Below are 14,995 nucleotides of genomic sequence, written 5' to 3'. Positions count from 1 at the left end.
ATAACCGATAGTCTGCCACTGCAGATTAAAAACCTCAATCAGTCTTCAGCTCTACATTATCGCACCATTGTGCAAAAAATCATGAATCATCGGCTCATCACTCACGAATGCCCTCATTTTGTGTAACCGGCTACTGCTAAGTTTACGTCATCCTACCATTTGTTCTCTAACTTAAATACTATAAATGATTAGGCTCTCGTCAAATGACAATAAATCGCATATCGCATTGGAAACGGTTACCTAATTATTTAGGATCAACAAACTAGAACCTTAAGAGTGAGCTCTAATATATAAATATAATGAATATCCACCTTAATAATGAAGTAATAAAATATAAGCATAATATTCCTATCACTGATTAATAAATAATTATACTAACATTCGCTGCAAGCTTAGGTAAATCCATATAAGAAATTTTTATATTAATTAATCGCGTAGAGCTAGAATAGTTACTCCAATGCCGGTTGCGTTATTGAAAAGTAATCAAAATAATTTACATCAAATTATCACTCCACTAATTATTATCAATTTAAAATAAGACAAATAGACAATATTTAATTAACTTATTTTATTAAATAAGAAACATGTCTAATACTAACACTAATCGTATTAATTCTCTAATATAAGCAATTAATACAAATACACCTACACCACTCACTCAATTGTTAAAATTAATTTAATTAATATTATAATCAATTATGCTAAACTTTAATTAGAGCTAATTCCTCATCATGAGCAATTAGCAATGACACTCTTGGACCACAGTCTAATTTGACAACGATAATTTAATAAAAATGCTAAAGTAAACTAATACAAATTAAACAACCATAAAACCATTTGGGCTAACCCAAGGCCCAAAACAATAGGTGAGGCTGCAGCTAACTCAAATACCACAAAATCCACTAAGGTTGGGCCCAAAGCCCAAACTAGAAAAGGTCGCACGGGTTGGGCTACAACCTAACCTATAACATGGGTTAGGCCACACCCAACCTGACCAAAGCCTAAGTTGGGCTAGGTCGCACCAAGCCCAACCCAATCACATTCTTTTCCCTCCTTTCTCACCCTCAATAAAAGGCCAGTCGAGAAGAAGAAAGGGGTGGGGTGAATGCCACCACCGACAGCCCGGGCCATAAAACTGTTGGCTCTTATCGGTTAAGAAAAGACACACGAGGTGCAACAATGATGTAGACAAAGCATAAGTTCATCTTGGCAAGAAGAAACTCGATGACGAAGGGCAAAGTTGCCAGCAAACTCAACCATCGACGTTCCCAAACAATCACGTAGAGCCTTCTCACATGACGCACAACGTCCAAACTAGGTGGCACACAGCTAGCTGAGGCGATCAATGACAAATATGCCCCCACATTATAGCCAACGGCTAAGCTAAAGTGGTCTGACGAACCCGGCCATGAGAGCACTAAAAGCTTCGTCTCATGAAGAGGAATACTTTCAATCGGATGAGGGGAGGAGACAATTTTGACGATGGCCAACTTCACTCTCGAAAGTCAATAGGAAAAGGCCACTTGGTGTGGCCTCTCCCAAGGGCGAGTAGAGCCAATGAAGGGCAACAATCATAAGATCTTTATGAGATGAAGCTCTGCAGACCAACGTGACGTCAACATAAGGTCACTAGCCGGTTAATCGCTCAACGAGACCAAAAAGGAAAGAAGAAAAGGAAAGTGCCTAACTAGGCTATCAAACTTGATTAATTTAGTGGAGGGGGAGAAGACCTACCAACAAACAATTCTATTGCAACGACATGCGTCGACGACACTCCAACGCAGCAAGAAGCAAAGGAGGAAACCGGCTGCGGGGAAGGAAGGAAGTAAAAAAAGGTAAATAAGATAAAAGAGAGAAAAAAAAAAACAAGCATGTCCTCCATTTGTTTTTTTTCTTTTCTGTTTTTTTTTTCTTTTACCGGGATGTTGCAATGAAAGGTAACGATAATCATTGAACAAAAGCTTAACCATCGATTAGATCACGGATCAACTTAATCCAATCATAGATTAGTGAGAGCAAATTAAAAGAACCTCCACAGCAATGTTGCTCTACAGGTAGCAACAACCATCTTTTTAGCCATTAGTGGATCCAGTACCGGGGAACACAAAAAGCTTAATGTGATGTCATATACGTAAGGTGGAGGACAGAGCCCATGAGACTCATCTTTCTATCTCTCTCTCTTTCTCTCTCTTCTACCTCACCATGGCCATGGTGGCCACTATGCCTATACCACTCTCGTATATATGCGCTCTTATCCGACTCCAGCCTATGGAAACACAGGGCATCATTGAGATGCTCTTCCCAATATGTTTCTAAATATTGGAGATGGGTTAATCCTGATCTGATCCTTGATTATATTATCTAGTGAGGGGTAGAACATATTCGCCAGATAGGGTCCATCCCATGATTAACAAAGCTACGGATAGACCTGAGTGTTTCATGACCTGATATTATTCTGTTAGGAAAACAGGGGATGGTACTAACCCCACTTCTAAGTATGAGATTAGCTAGTTAATACCAGTGAGCACATAATATGAGAGAGAATTTTATTTAAAATTTAGTCATTATATATAATTATATATATACGGTAGCTGTTTGTTAAGTAACTTAATAACTCATTGTTTTTTAAAATAAAAGAGCAACTCATAGAGTAAATTATTGGGTTGAAACGAGGCAAGCACACTTAAATCCTTATCCGTTTCGCTAATATAAACCATAGGGGAGAACATTCGAATACCACAAAGATGATCACAATGGTGCCAAGCCCAAACGTATCTAGTGACGTGGCAGTGTGGGGGCAATCGTAACTTCTCTCGTCTAACTGCCACGTCGGGTAGGGAATATAATTTTTTTTTTAAATTAGCATTTTTTCCCTTATTAATTAGACAAGGGGGTGGTCCAAATCTTCCAGAAAGGTAATCGAAATCATTTGGCATCATCTTTTGGTAATAATGAATTATAATTCTCCTGTCTCGTCGTGATATTTATATGTACGTTGCTCATTTGCCGCAAAAGTTAGTACGGTGGGAATCAAACGTCAGCACTGTACAGTATATATGAGAATGCCTTTGATGTGCCATGTCGAATTTGGTTGCACTTGGCAGGCAAACTATAAAGCGGTGACCACGCTTTACAAAAGTTAGCATTGCATCAAGGAGGTCGCATTATCTAACTCTAATCTCAATTAATTAGTACAAACTAAATTATTTAATAATTTAGTTTTAATGGCTCAGTTCGGTTTACTTTGCTATAATATATTAACTTCGGGAAATAGCTCGACAGCTTAATGTATTATCTAAACTTTAGTGAAGTTTAAAATAATTTTACATTAATAGAGGTTAGTATTTTCATCTAAACTTTTAAATAATAAAGAAAATCCGACAAAGTAGTTGTCCTTTGTACTTGGTTGTCATTTTGTTTGTAGTAAGTATTTGGATAACTATCCATGCAAAGATATAGAAGAATATTAAACTTGTTAATTATGATTCGTAATTCATGAACACGTTAACTAGTCCTTCCAAGTCAAGCAAGCCATAATATTGTTTCCTACGAGGCTTTGAGCCTTTCTCTCGTGCCCAACTATTTGAAGGAAAACAAGATCCCACAATATCCATTTGTTATGCACCTTTTGTCCGCACCGACAAAAATCATGGTGACCACATATGTCAAAATATCACTACTAGCACCAATGATATATAGTTAAAAGCATTACGTAAAATATTTCTTACTTAACAGTATTAACTATTAAGTCTATAGTCTGTAGTTTTGGCTGCTATAGAATGTTGTCTTTTGATTGCTTAATCTCATAGCCATAATGATATCTAAATGAACTGGAGCTCGAGCTCGGGCTATATATTGGTTTGCATCATTGCATGAGCTAGATGGAAATCAAGAGGGTCCCTCTCGTGTGGATAAGTGCACACCAGCGTCATCCAATTGCAAGTCCTCGCGTTGCAAAAGAAAACTAAAAAAGGCATCAAATCCCTTAAGCAATACTAGTAATTAATATAATAAAACAAGTTAGTGGTCGAAATAATATAGATTGCAATAAACCCTAATTAAATTCACCCTCCTTTTCGGCCTTATAAATACCCATCACCACTCCATTCCTTTCCACCATCTCCAAAAGCTCACCCTTCTATCTTCTTTTTTTAAGTACATCTAAACCTCCCAAGTCTCAAGTCCCAACTAGATTAGAAGCAATATGAGGCCTGGACCTATGTTCGACTCGCCGGCGACTATGGCGGCGCCGGTTCCGGTGGCAGGAGGAGGGCCCCACTCGGTGTGGCACTCGCCTGTGCCGTATCTCTTCGGGGGGCTCGCGGCGATGTTGGGCCTCATCGCCTTGGCCCTCCTCATCCTCGCATGCTCCTACTGGAAGCTCTCCGGCTACCTCGAGGAGGGCGCCAGGGAGGGAGACGACGGCGCAGGCGCCGGGAGCGGAAAGCCCACGTCGGCGGCGGCAGCCTCGGCTGTGTGCTACGAGGAGAAGATTCTAGTTATCATGGCCGGCGACGAGAAGCCGACTTTCCTGGCGACCCCAATCTCGAGCAGGGCTTCGTCTTTTGGTGATCACGGAAAGGGAAAAGACGGCGACGAGAAGGAGGTGGAGGAGCCGAAGGAGACCGGAAAAGAGACCCGGGATTTGAACCAGAGCAGTAGCCTGAGAGAGGACCAGAGCCAGGAGGTGTAAATTTTGATGGTTTCCTTGTCATATGCGGGAACTTGTAAATCTATCTCGAGTTGGAGAGTGAATGGAAGAGTTGTTGTTCTTGTGATGAAAGCGATTAGCATTACTTTTTTCTTTTCCCCCCCTTTTTCTTATTTTAATCTGAGTAAAGTTCTAGGGTTATTTTATTGGAAATGGGAATACTACTACTGCTGCTGCTACTACTACTACTACTACTTTTTGGTAGTGGGGGACTCAAAGTGGGAAACGGAGCCGGAGAAGAAGATAAATGCCTGCGAGTGCGTCATCCTACGTGGCTTTAACGAGCTTAGGTGACAAGTGGAGGTCGGGTCCATGAGTGGACGCGGTGAGTCGGGTGCGTGACGCCTTCTGAAATATTCATAACGTCTAACCACTGGAGCAGCATTATTAATGCTATGGTACTGGTAGGCTTTCTTTTTAGTTAGTTACTCTTTTGTCCTTTCTAGTGGGTGGTATAACCTTTCTTAGTAGGATCCAGCGAAGAGCTCTTCCATCACACGAGAAGGGGGTGTGTGTATGTGTGGTCTCACTGAACGTTTCTGCAGTCTGGGCAACTGGAAGGAGATTAATCTATTTAATTTCTTTTCCTTAATCCTTATACCCGCATTTCGAGGAATATGAAGGATTGAAGGGGAGATGTTAACTTTAGAATGACATGACCACAACTCGTGGAAGTTTCTGGGCATCAGATAGCTTGAAGGACGCGGCCACTCGACAGGCTGCTTTCAAACTTACAACCAGGTATTTGGGCCGACAACTATATTCTACTATGGATCTCTCTTTCCAAGTGCCCTATCTGCATCAAAGCGTGCATAGAAGGAGGAACCTAGTTTTCGCATTCCTGCTGGCTCTTATTTTATGGCATCAATAGATTAAGAGAATTATGAAGCCATTTGCTTTCGGTTGTAATTAAAAAAAATATTTAATTAGTTATATAAGTAAGGAGGACCACCACCACCAGGAGAATAGTGGTTTGCGAGGTGACTAGTATGGGAATCCCACTATAAGATGCGAAGATCATGAACATGATCATGATCATGACCATCCATCAATCGTCATGCCGCTGTTGCCTCTCCACTATTGAATCGCCAATGCTATATCAATATAGCATACGATATATGGGGCCTCGAATTGCCTCGAGAGATGAAATTAAGCAGGATTTGGTGTTTGAGTGTTGGACAACTGAGCCAAATTAATGCTCGATTATAAAAGTAATAAAAAGCCAATGCCTATTTACATCAAATATATACAGATAAAAAAATTAACAGAAATTAGCGCCGTCCGTGGGAATCGAACCCACGACCACACGGTTAAAAGCCGTGCGCTCTACCAGCTGAGCTAGGACGGCTTCGATGTAATGGTAACCGATTTTCTATCCTCATACCTAAAAACAGAAGTGCACATCATTGTACCACAGAATATATAACAAGATACTAGTACATCTACACAGAAAAAAAAAAAGTGAACGAGAGTTAGTGTATGAAAGCAATGATCAAATTCAAAATGAGATCACTAACTACTAATACCGTTACAATTTTTAATTTTCTCATGAAGAATCACCGATTGTCTATATCTGTATAATTATTGTCTCTACTCTCTACTGCATATACCGAGACTTTCAATTGTTTAGAATATGGCATGGCACGTATTCCATTGTCAATCTAATATGGTTAGAAACATAAATAACTATGCAAAAGTTGAGATTCTTTAACCTCGAAAATAAAAACATTGTGATAAAATGATATAAAATGCTACAAGAGGGGAGAGTCGACTCCTATATGATTGGATTTTTATTTTCCTCTCTTCTTCCCTTTCATCGTCTGGGGTTCAGTGTTAATATTGATGTTGCCTTAAATTTCCCTCCCTTTCCGCTCTTTAGACACTTCTTATATGTCCATCAATAAATTGGTCTTACCTTCTCGGTGAGCAACATCTCTCCGACGAGGTGCTTGGGGTCAGGATAGAGCTGGCACAATTATTTTCCTTAATAGTGCCAAAGGGCTTGATTGATTGGAGTGGTGCAATTTCATAGGTGGTGATGAAATTTTTATGGTTACTTCTCTCCCTAGGAGCAAGTTCCTAGGAAGGGATTGATCCTTCCTCTCTTTGTTCTGACTATAAGAAGTCAGAGATAGTTATTACGAACCAGCTTGATTTGATCCGAATAGTTCTGGACTCGATTAGATTTATAATTTTTGAAGGGATCTGTGAACAATTCAACCGACGAATCTTCTTAAATTTTGGATATGTTGTCGCTCTTGGAAAGCAACGAATCCAAGATCGTGAGGTTTTGATGGTTAGATCTCAAGATATCAACTAAACGGTGGTCGAAAGTCAAATAAACCCTAGTTTGTTAGCCCTCCAATGGCTAGATAATTGCTATGTTAACAGGGGGAGAAGTTGTTGTAGAAGAGGGGAATTATGAGTCAGATGAGGCCGACCAAAAACTTAGGCAGTGAAAGGAAAGAGGTGAAAGAGGGTGCCAATGACTAGAGACAATTGAGAAGAAAATAAAAGTCAAAGCAAATTTCAATTTTTAGATCATACTTTAATTATGGTTTTCTTTACATATTTATAGATGCTCGTTCTAGGAACCTAGACAACTAGGTTAAAATCTTAATAAACTAATAATTTTTGCTGCGGTGCATTCGAACGTACAAATACGTGCATATATTTGAACAATCGTGTTCGAACACGAGTTCTTGGTGTTCGAACGCCCCTTAGTAAAATATCTTATTCTCTCGAGCAAACATAAACTAGATAAATAGACTCATTGAGATCTCAATGAACCCAATACCGCGAGTAGATTCGATCTGACCGAGTCATGCTAATAGTTTTAGTGCAAATAATTTGTAATCTTCTTTATTTCCTTTCTTTTTAGCTTTTTGTTAGAGGCAATGTTGTTACACCGCTTTTAAATATATGCAGTCCCGACGAAGCTTTAGTTTGTTGATCGAGTTTAGCTTGTGTGTTTTACGTGTTGCTTTAGATCTCTATCCATCTTTTGGGGTTGATGCTTATAATTTTTATTTATTCTCGCGGTAGTGACGTTGTTTCAACCTATCTCTCCTTCTTATGTGCATTAAGCTTACAAAATACTAAGGGCTTTTCAACGAGAAAAAAACTGCCCTTGGTATTTTGGTATTTTAAAGATGTTCTTTATTTTCATGGGTATTTTAAAAATATTTATATTAATTAAATATGATTAGTTCTCATATTTCTTATTCCATCTCTTAGTTAGAATAGGAAAAGAAGAATTTGAGGTCTAATATCTATGTAAGTAGTATCAAACCTATCTTTTGAGAATATATATAAAAATTATATTTTTTATAACAACTTAAGTTTTTAGAGTAATTATAAAATATGATATCTCCTACTTATGATTATTATCTCGTAGTTTATGCCCATTTTGTCAAATCTACTATTTTGGGAGTTAATTTGATGATGTCATCAGGATACTTAAGGGGTCTAATGACTCCAATTGGTCGAGCTTGATCGACTGGGTTATGATCAGGCTTAGTTAAAATTAGTTTAGAACCTAACTATAGAATTAGTTTGAGCTAATTTTAAGATCAAGTCTTGTTTAGACTATCAATAAAAAATTTCAGACCTCAACTAATTCATACATAAATAGAACTAATATAATAATATTATGAGCTTTTAGATCTTAACATTACATTAGTCATATATATTAAACATTAAATTATTAATTTTGAGTCTTGATCAAATCGGTTCATGATCAATTGGCTTAAAAATATCTTTGAGCCAGTTTTGGAAATTAAATTTGAATCAACTCATTTTCCAACAAAACTTAATCAAACTTTAGCGAGACACAGCTTGATTATTTTAACACTTTTAGTTGAGCAAGCAACTCGGGGATGTATGTGAATATATACATATACTTCGCCTTAGTGTGATGGCCAATTCCTAACTCCATTTTCTCGTCATTAGTATATGCCTTTTGCCGTATTCAATCTTCCACTCTTAACTTCTGTAGACAAGGCCATCGTCGATTGGGTTTGCCAAAGGGCAGGAAGAAATTGAATGCACTGGTGGGACATTGGAATGACACACAGTAAGTGAATACTCAACCAGTTTGAGTTCATCCATGACTCCCTGAAACTATACCTGATTATGAAGTATCTCATTCCACATAAGAAATCAAATAAATAAGTTTCTCTATTTCATTGCTCCTATGCTATATCCATGCAGTTTGCGAAAAGAATTCCACCAAACTATCAAACTGTACAATTTGAAAGTGACTCAGACTATGTAGTCTTGGACCAATTTTTTTGCAAACAAGCTGAACCTTCCTTCTCACAGAAACCATTTTAATTGCAAATAGAATTAAGCTTTTTCACCATTAAGGCCAAAATAGAACACATTTCAAAGACAGTTCACCTACGAGAGGAGAGGTATCAATTTAATTGAGCAAAATTTAGTAGGATTTCTCTAGAGCTAATAAGTTAGTATAATCAAAACTATTCTACGTTATTCACAGTGTTTGCCTCCTAAAAATTGTTAAAATTACTGTTATAGTAACTATTGTTCAAAAGGCAAAAGGGCGTCTCCCTTTGTCGCTTTCAAAAATCTTAGTAGCAATTAGAGTACGGTGAAGAAGAGAACGATGCGAAGTTACATATAGAAGTATACAAATAATACACAACAGAGAAGGATATCCTAATATGAGGGCACGACGCCGTAGTCGGAGTCGACCATGAGGGCCGCCACGGCGGCGGCTGCGGACGAGTAGATCTTTCCGACTTCTGTCTCCACCTCCGCACGCTTGGCGAACCTTCCCTTTATCCTTGGCCGCGTCTCCGCGTAGGCCTTCCTTGACGCGTACCTGATCGTCTTCTCGAACCTCCTACTCTTCCGCTTCTCTCGGTAGCGCATCACCCTCGCCTCCCGGTCCATCGTCGCCATCCGGTCCTTACCGACTCCGGCAGCGTCCGGCACGACCGCTACCTCCGATGATGAGACCTGGATTCCAAATCGATCAACATTTTTGAACGATTGCAAACTCGAAACCTGAAATGGATTAGGAGGAGTACTTACGCTGTGAGTTATAGAGTGATCGGGGTAATGGAAGGGCTTGGACTGATCCAGATCAAGGTCGGGGTAGCCATCCGATTCAAGGAGGAGAGAGGGATTTGGTACGCCGATGGTTTTGATACCGTCCATGGATGCTGCGTATTCCAGATCCAGGTACGGGTCAACCTCGGAGAAGAAGAAGTCTCCGGATCCGATCGTCCCCTTCGGGTTTGGATTCGGCTCGGGGAGCAGCCACGACGCCGCCTCCGCCTCGTTATCTTCCTCGTCGTTGTCATCCCCTTCCTCTTCAGCACCGGATGCGAGGAGCTGGCCTCCGCCGGCGGAGGCAAAGGGCTTGGAAGCGGAGGAGAGGGAGCCGAGAAACGCGGCGAGTGGGAGGCGCTCGTGGCGGCGGGAGAGCGGGTTCGCGGAGTGGATGTCGGCGTCGCACGTGACGCAAAGGACGGCGGCGTCGGCCTTGCACGTGACGACGGCGGGGGCCTGCTCGCAGACCTCGCACAGCCACACGCGCTCGTGGCGCCCGCACGACCCGTGCACCCGCTCGTCGCACGTGCCGCAGAGGTAGGCCGAGTCAGCGCGGCAGAACAGGAGGGCGGGAGAGGTGTGGCACGAGTCGCAGCGCTTCGCAGTTATGCCCCAGTAAGTGTTCTTCTCCATCTCCCTTCCACTCTTTCTCTCTCTCTCTCTCTCTCTCTCTCTCTATCTATCTCTGATCTATATCTGGGTTGGGATTTAGAATTATCCCATTGGTTGCCTCTCTATCTTAACCCTGGGGGATTGGAAGGATAGGGGAGTCCACTAAGCATACGTGGAAGGCCTGCGGCCACGTAATCCTAGGTTGCTAGGACTTGCCTCGCCTTGGTGTCATGGTCCCGGGCCCACATTGGGCCCCGCGATTGATTGCTCACACTCCTAGATCACTACTCTAGGCCCCTTCATTTCGCGAACAGTCCTTGCCTTTCCACACGACAAAGTTAAAATTTAGTTTGGGGTACGTGACATACTGCCATTGGTTACCATGTCAGATAAATATTATATCGTACATCCCGTTTTCTTTTCTAATTTCTTACAGTAATCGGGAAAAGAAAAAGGCAACAGATTTCTCTTGAAAGATGACCCAGAGGCCAGAAGTAGAAGGGACCACATCTACACTGCATCCGTCCGCAAGATATAAGTGCGATCAGATATCCGCCAGATGGCATATCTCGATTGGAAGAAGTACCGACATTCTTATCGTCTCTTGGTACGCTGGGCAACGCTGCTAGCTGTATTAATTCATAAAGCTAAAAGGTTGCCTCGGGCAATGACTGCTTGAAAACGCCCTTCACATATATGGATGGCCGCCCTATTTGTCATATGAATTCTCGTTGAGTGATGTAACGGGTTTAATTGCAGCAAAAGTCAAGTTTACTGATAATTCTGGGCGTTTCAAGAATTTGGTGACAAAATTATGGTTGCAAATAAGTTAAATTTCGGTTAAACTCAACCAAAATGTCAATCCTCCCTCGTCACGGTCAGTGTGTTAGCCAACTAGAACTTTAAATCATGTGCAAAGTTGGACGGGTCATGACCCTTGACAAGGCGCTTGAATTGTATCAAACTAAATTAACCTAAGTTTGAATACAATAGCAAATCAAAGTTTATGATGTCTGCATGTGAGAGTCAGAAGGTTGATCAAGCTCTGCTCATCAAAAATTCAAGCGATGTGAGAGTCAGAAGATTTGATTTCATTTGATATTCATACAGGAGAGCGATCGAGAGGCAAAGCATGGGGAAAGGAGGTCCATTAGCGGTCAAAATGAACTGCTATTCGAGTATCAATCCTTTGAATTTAGTATCGCGTCAGCTAACAGTAATAACAAGCTGACATGCGTAGTAATCCAAAGATGAAGCTAGCTCCATAATAATAAGCCAAACCATGCTAACCATTTATTGTATACTGCCTGATTTAGCCTACCAAGAAAACCCTTGGTATAATTACGACATTGCTCAATTGCATCCCTTTCCCGAAACTAGAAATTGAACATCGAAAAGGAATATTAATTCAAAATGAAATAGTACGTGACAGTATAGACTGGTAAGGAAGCAACAATGCATGAAGCGATCAAACGAGTTTCCTTCCTCTCAAGTACTTCCCCTCTGAAAGAGCCGAAAATGGAATGCCGCTATAGCTTGAGGAGAGCAAACTCCTCAATCATTGGAATGTCCCCAATTTTCTTGAGAGTGTCCTGGTTGGGCTCATCATCAACTCCAATGGCCATAATGGCCTGCTTTCCCCTGACAGTCCTTCCGACACTCATAAAGTTGATATTTACGTTCTGCTCGGCAAGAATGATCCCCACTTTACCAATCATCCCTGGTTGATCAACCTGCCGGCATAGTATGACGTTGCCTTCAAGGCTCACATCTACACTGAAAGATCCCACAAGTGTGAGGTGAGGTATACCATCCTTTACCCGCCCCTCCACTGCAATATTGTCTGAATCAGATGTAGCACCTGCAAACTTAGAGTCCACATGTGAAAGTTGAACCTGGATAGAGTCCAATGGGATCTCGGGAGATCCTTCGTGGATGACGCGCTCTTCACTAATACGTAAACCTCTCTGTTTGGCGGTATAGTCAGCGTTAACAAGGTTTACAAACACAGTGGATATGGGTTCTACGATGCCTTTCGTGACCATGGCTCGAAGAATCCTTGTTTCCAGATCATGAGGGTCTCGAGCTGACGAGTAGATGATCTTAACCCCATGAATGCCACTTCTTCCTGACACCAGTTGCACAGCCAGCCTACCCAGCTTCTCTGCCAGGACAACATAAGGAGCTAGCTCTGCTAGAACCTGAAAGCCAAAAGAGTTTACGCATGGTAAAGGAATCATATAGCTAGATCTCCAGGAACAGATATGCTTGATCATTTTTCCAACTTATTACGTACCTCAGGAGGAACCATTGGTGCATTCACAGCAGTGGCAGAAAGTTCACCTTTTAATGCCCCTACAACAGCCTCTGCTATTTCAATAGCTACACCTTCCTGCGGTTTTAGTGATTTATTATAGTGAGGTGATAATGTGATATCCTCTAGATTTAAAAGAGAGATAACATGGATGAAAGAGAAACCTGGGCTTCCACGGTACTAGCTCCAAGATGAGGTGTAGCTATGACATTCTCATGTAGCACCAACTTGCTGTCTTTTGGTGGGGGCTCTTCGGTGAAGACATCAAGAGCTGCCTGGTCCGGGATTACAAAAGGAAATATTTTACACTTACACTAGAAAGCATCATCATCTACTGATGTATCATTGTAAATTCATAATTCAAGAGGTCACCTGAGCAACTGTTCCATTGTCAAGTGCTCTCACTAAAGCATCCTCATCAATTACTCCGCCCCTGGCTACGTTTATGATCCTCACACCCTTCTTCATCTTTGCAAACGTTCCATCATTGAGTATCTTCGACGTTGCAGGAGTGAGCGGCATATGGAGAGAGATGAAATCTGAGCTGGATATGGCTTCATCAAAAGAAACTAGCTCGACTCCGATGGCACGGGCTCTATCAGCAGGGGCATACGGATCGTGAGCAATTACATTCATTCCAAGTCCCTTTGCACGCCTAGCAACTTCTGTGCCAACCTTCCCAAAGCCCATGACTGCCAGCGTCTTCCCAACTAGAGAGACACCAACGTACTTGTTGCGTTGCCATTTTCCTTCACAGCAGACACAGCAGTAAGAATGTTAGCACATGAACATCTAACAATAGATTATCTTATGTAATTATCTAACCATAGAGACAGTGGCATATCTTGAAACTGAACAATGATGACGGCTAAGTGTTTGCTAATACTCAAAACAAAGATCCTAAGCCACACTATTCTGCGTAAATTGTCCCATTAGTCGTAGAAATCCAAGTCATCATTCCGTTCCAAAGATACTGATCATTAAACGAAAATAAATAAATAAATAAATCACAGCAAATATAATCACTTCTCTGTGCTTATTTACACAATTTTTATTTATTTTTAAAATAGTAAAAATGGGTCTTTGTTTATATAAATTGTATACATTTTACATATAAAAAATTATAAATCTAGTATAAAGAATAAATTATAACGTACAACAACTAATTATTATCTTCCACCGGCAAAAAGAAAAGAGAAAAAGGCATCAAGTAATTTATATTTAGTTTATAGTACACATGTTTTTTTTCATTAATTGCAAACAAGAAGTCTAACTTATACATTAGAAAAACTCATGTAAAAAAAAAGAGAGGCTTTTGTAATTTAATTATAGTGTTTTTTAATGGGCAAAATAAATATTATTTATATATGCGGTACACACTAGATTCTAGTGTTATCAATAGAAAAACAAAATAAAATCAAGGTTTTGATAGAATTTTGCATATTAACCATGTTGGAATCAACAGAAATTGCCCTTTAACTTATTAGATCACTGGCCACCACGATCAACTCGGATCCTAATTAAATGCACCAAAAGACCAACAAATGCGAAACTAGCAACAAAAACAGAGGAAAGACAGAACGAATCCCCACCTTCCTTCATGGACGCATCCGCCTGGGCAACATTCCTCGCCATGGCGGCAAGAAGCGCGATCCCGTGCTCCGCCGCCGCAACGGTGTTCGCGGTGGGCGCGTTCACGACGAGGCATCCAAACTCCGTTGCCGCCTGGAGATCCACGTTGTCGATCCCCACCCCTGCTCTCCCCACCACCTTAAGCCTCCCCTTCCCGGCCTCGAACACCTCCCTCGTCACCTTCGTCCCGCTCCTCACGATTAGGGCATCGCAGAGGGCGATCTTGGAGCAGAGCTCCGCGTGGGAGAGACTGTAGGCGCAATCCACCGCGGCGAACTCGCGCAGCACCGCCAATCCCGCGTCGCCGAGCTTCTCCGAGATCAGGACCGTCGGCTTCTCTCCTTCCCCGGCTGAGGCGGAGATCACCGAGAGAGTCTTGCGGTGGTGGGACGGGAGGGTGAGGGATGAGGCCCCCGATCGGAATTCGGATCGCAAGTGTTCAGAGGAGACGAAGGAGGGATTTAGTGTATTATTTTGCACGAAGAGAGTCTTCGAAGACGCCATGAGAGAGATAGACAGAGAGAGATGGATGGTTACGAGGGTGAAGAGGAAAAATGGAGGGAAATTTATAGGGGAGGGAAAGGAGCGGAACAGGGAGGAGATTGGAGGGCCCACGCTGTTCCCTGGCCTGATTCGCTAATAAGATT

The 14,995-nt window shown here is 41.5% G+C and overlaps 3 protein-coding genes and 1 non-coding gene across 4 annotated transcripts; 1 reads left to right on the top strand and 3 right to left on the bottom strand.

Annotated features, from left to right (window-relative positions):
• The first annotated feature begins 4,127 nt into the window (after positions 1-4,127).
• On the top strand, positions 4,128-4,868 carry LOC140779053 (protein GLUTAMINE DUMPER 2-like). Its single transcript, XM_073124005.1, has one exon. It carries the CDS (start codon positions 4,205-4,207, stop codon positions 4,691-4,693), a length of 489 nt encoding a protein of 162 aa, XP_072980106.1. The 5' UTR covers positions 4,128-4,204; the 3' UTR covers positions 4,694-4,868.
• Positions 4,869-5,986: 1,118 nt separating this feature from the next.
• On the bottom strand, positions 5,987-6,059 carry TRNAK-UUU (transfer RNA lysine (anticodon UUU)). The gene has a single exon. It is a non-coding gene; the product is annotated as a tRNA-Lys (tRNA).
• Positions 6,060-9,256: 3,197 nt separating this feature from the next.
• Positions 9,257-10,499, bottom strand: LOC140779744 (zinc finger protein CONSTANS-LIKE 5-like). Its single transcript, XM_073124983.1, has 2 exons — positions 9,770-10,499; positions 9,257-9,694 (listed from the first exon to the last, which is right to left on the bottom strand). The coding sequence occupies exons 1-2, from the start codon at positions 10,421-10,423 to the stop codon at positions 9,392-9,394; spliced, it is 957 nt and encodes a 318-aa protein (XP_072981084.1). The 5' UTR covers positions 10,424-10,499; the 3' UTR covers positions 9,257-9,391.
• Positions 10,500-11,546: 1,047 nt separating this feature from the next.
• LOC140778656 (D-3-phosphoglycerate dehydrogenase 1, chloroplastic-like) lies at positions 11,547-14,867 on the bottom strand. Its single transcript, XM_073123474.1, has 5 exons — positions 14,309-14,867; positions 13,089-13,465; positions 12,881-12,991; positions 12,699-12,794; positions 11,547-12,603 (listed from the first exon to the last, which is right to left on the bottom strand). Exons 1-5 carry the CDS (start codon positions 14,850-14,852, stop codon positions 11,932-11,934), a joined length of 1,800 nt encoding a protein of 599 aa, XP_072979575.1. The 5' UTR covers positions 14,853-14,867; the 3' UTR covers positions 11,547-11,931.
• Positions 14,868-14,995: the final 128 nt, after the last annotated feature.

Source organism: Typha angustifolia, chromosome 15 (assembly GCF_048772165.1).
Source record: "Typha angustifolia cultivar Huaian chromosome 15, ASM4877216v1, whole genome shotgun sequence".
NCBI classification, from domain to species: Eukaryota; Viridiplantae; Streptophyta; class Magnoliopsida; order Poales; family Typhaceae; genus Typha; species Typha angustifolia.
This window is presented reverse-complemented; position numbering and strand designations above follow the sequence as displayed.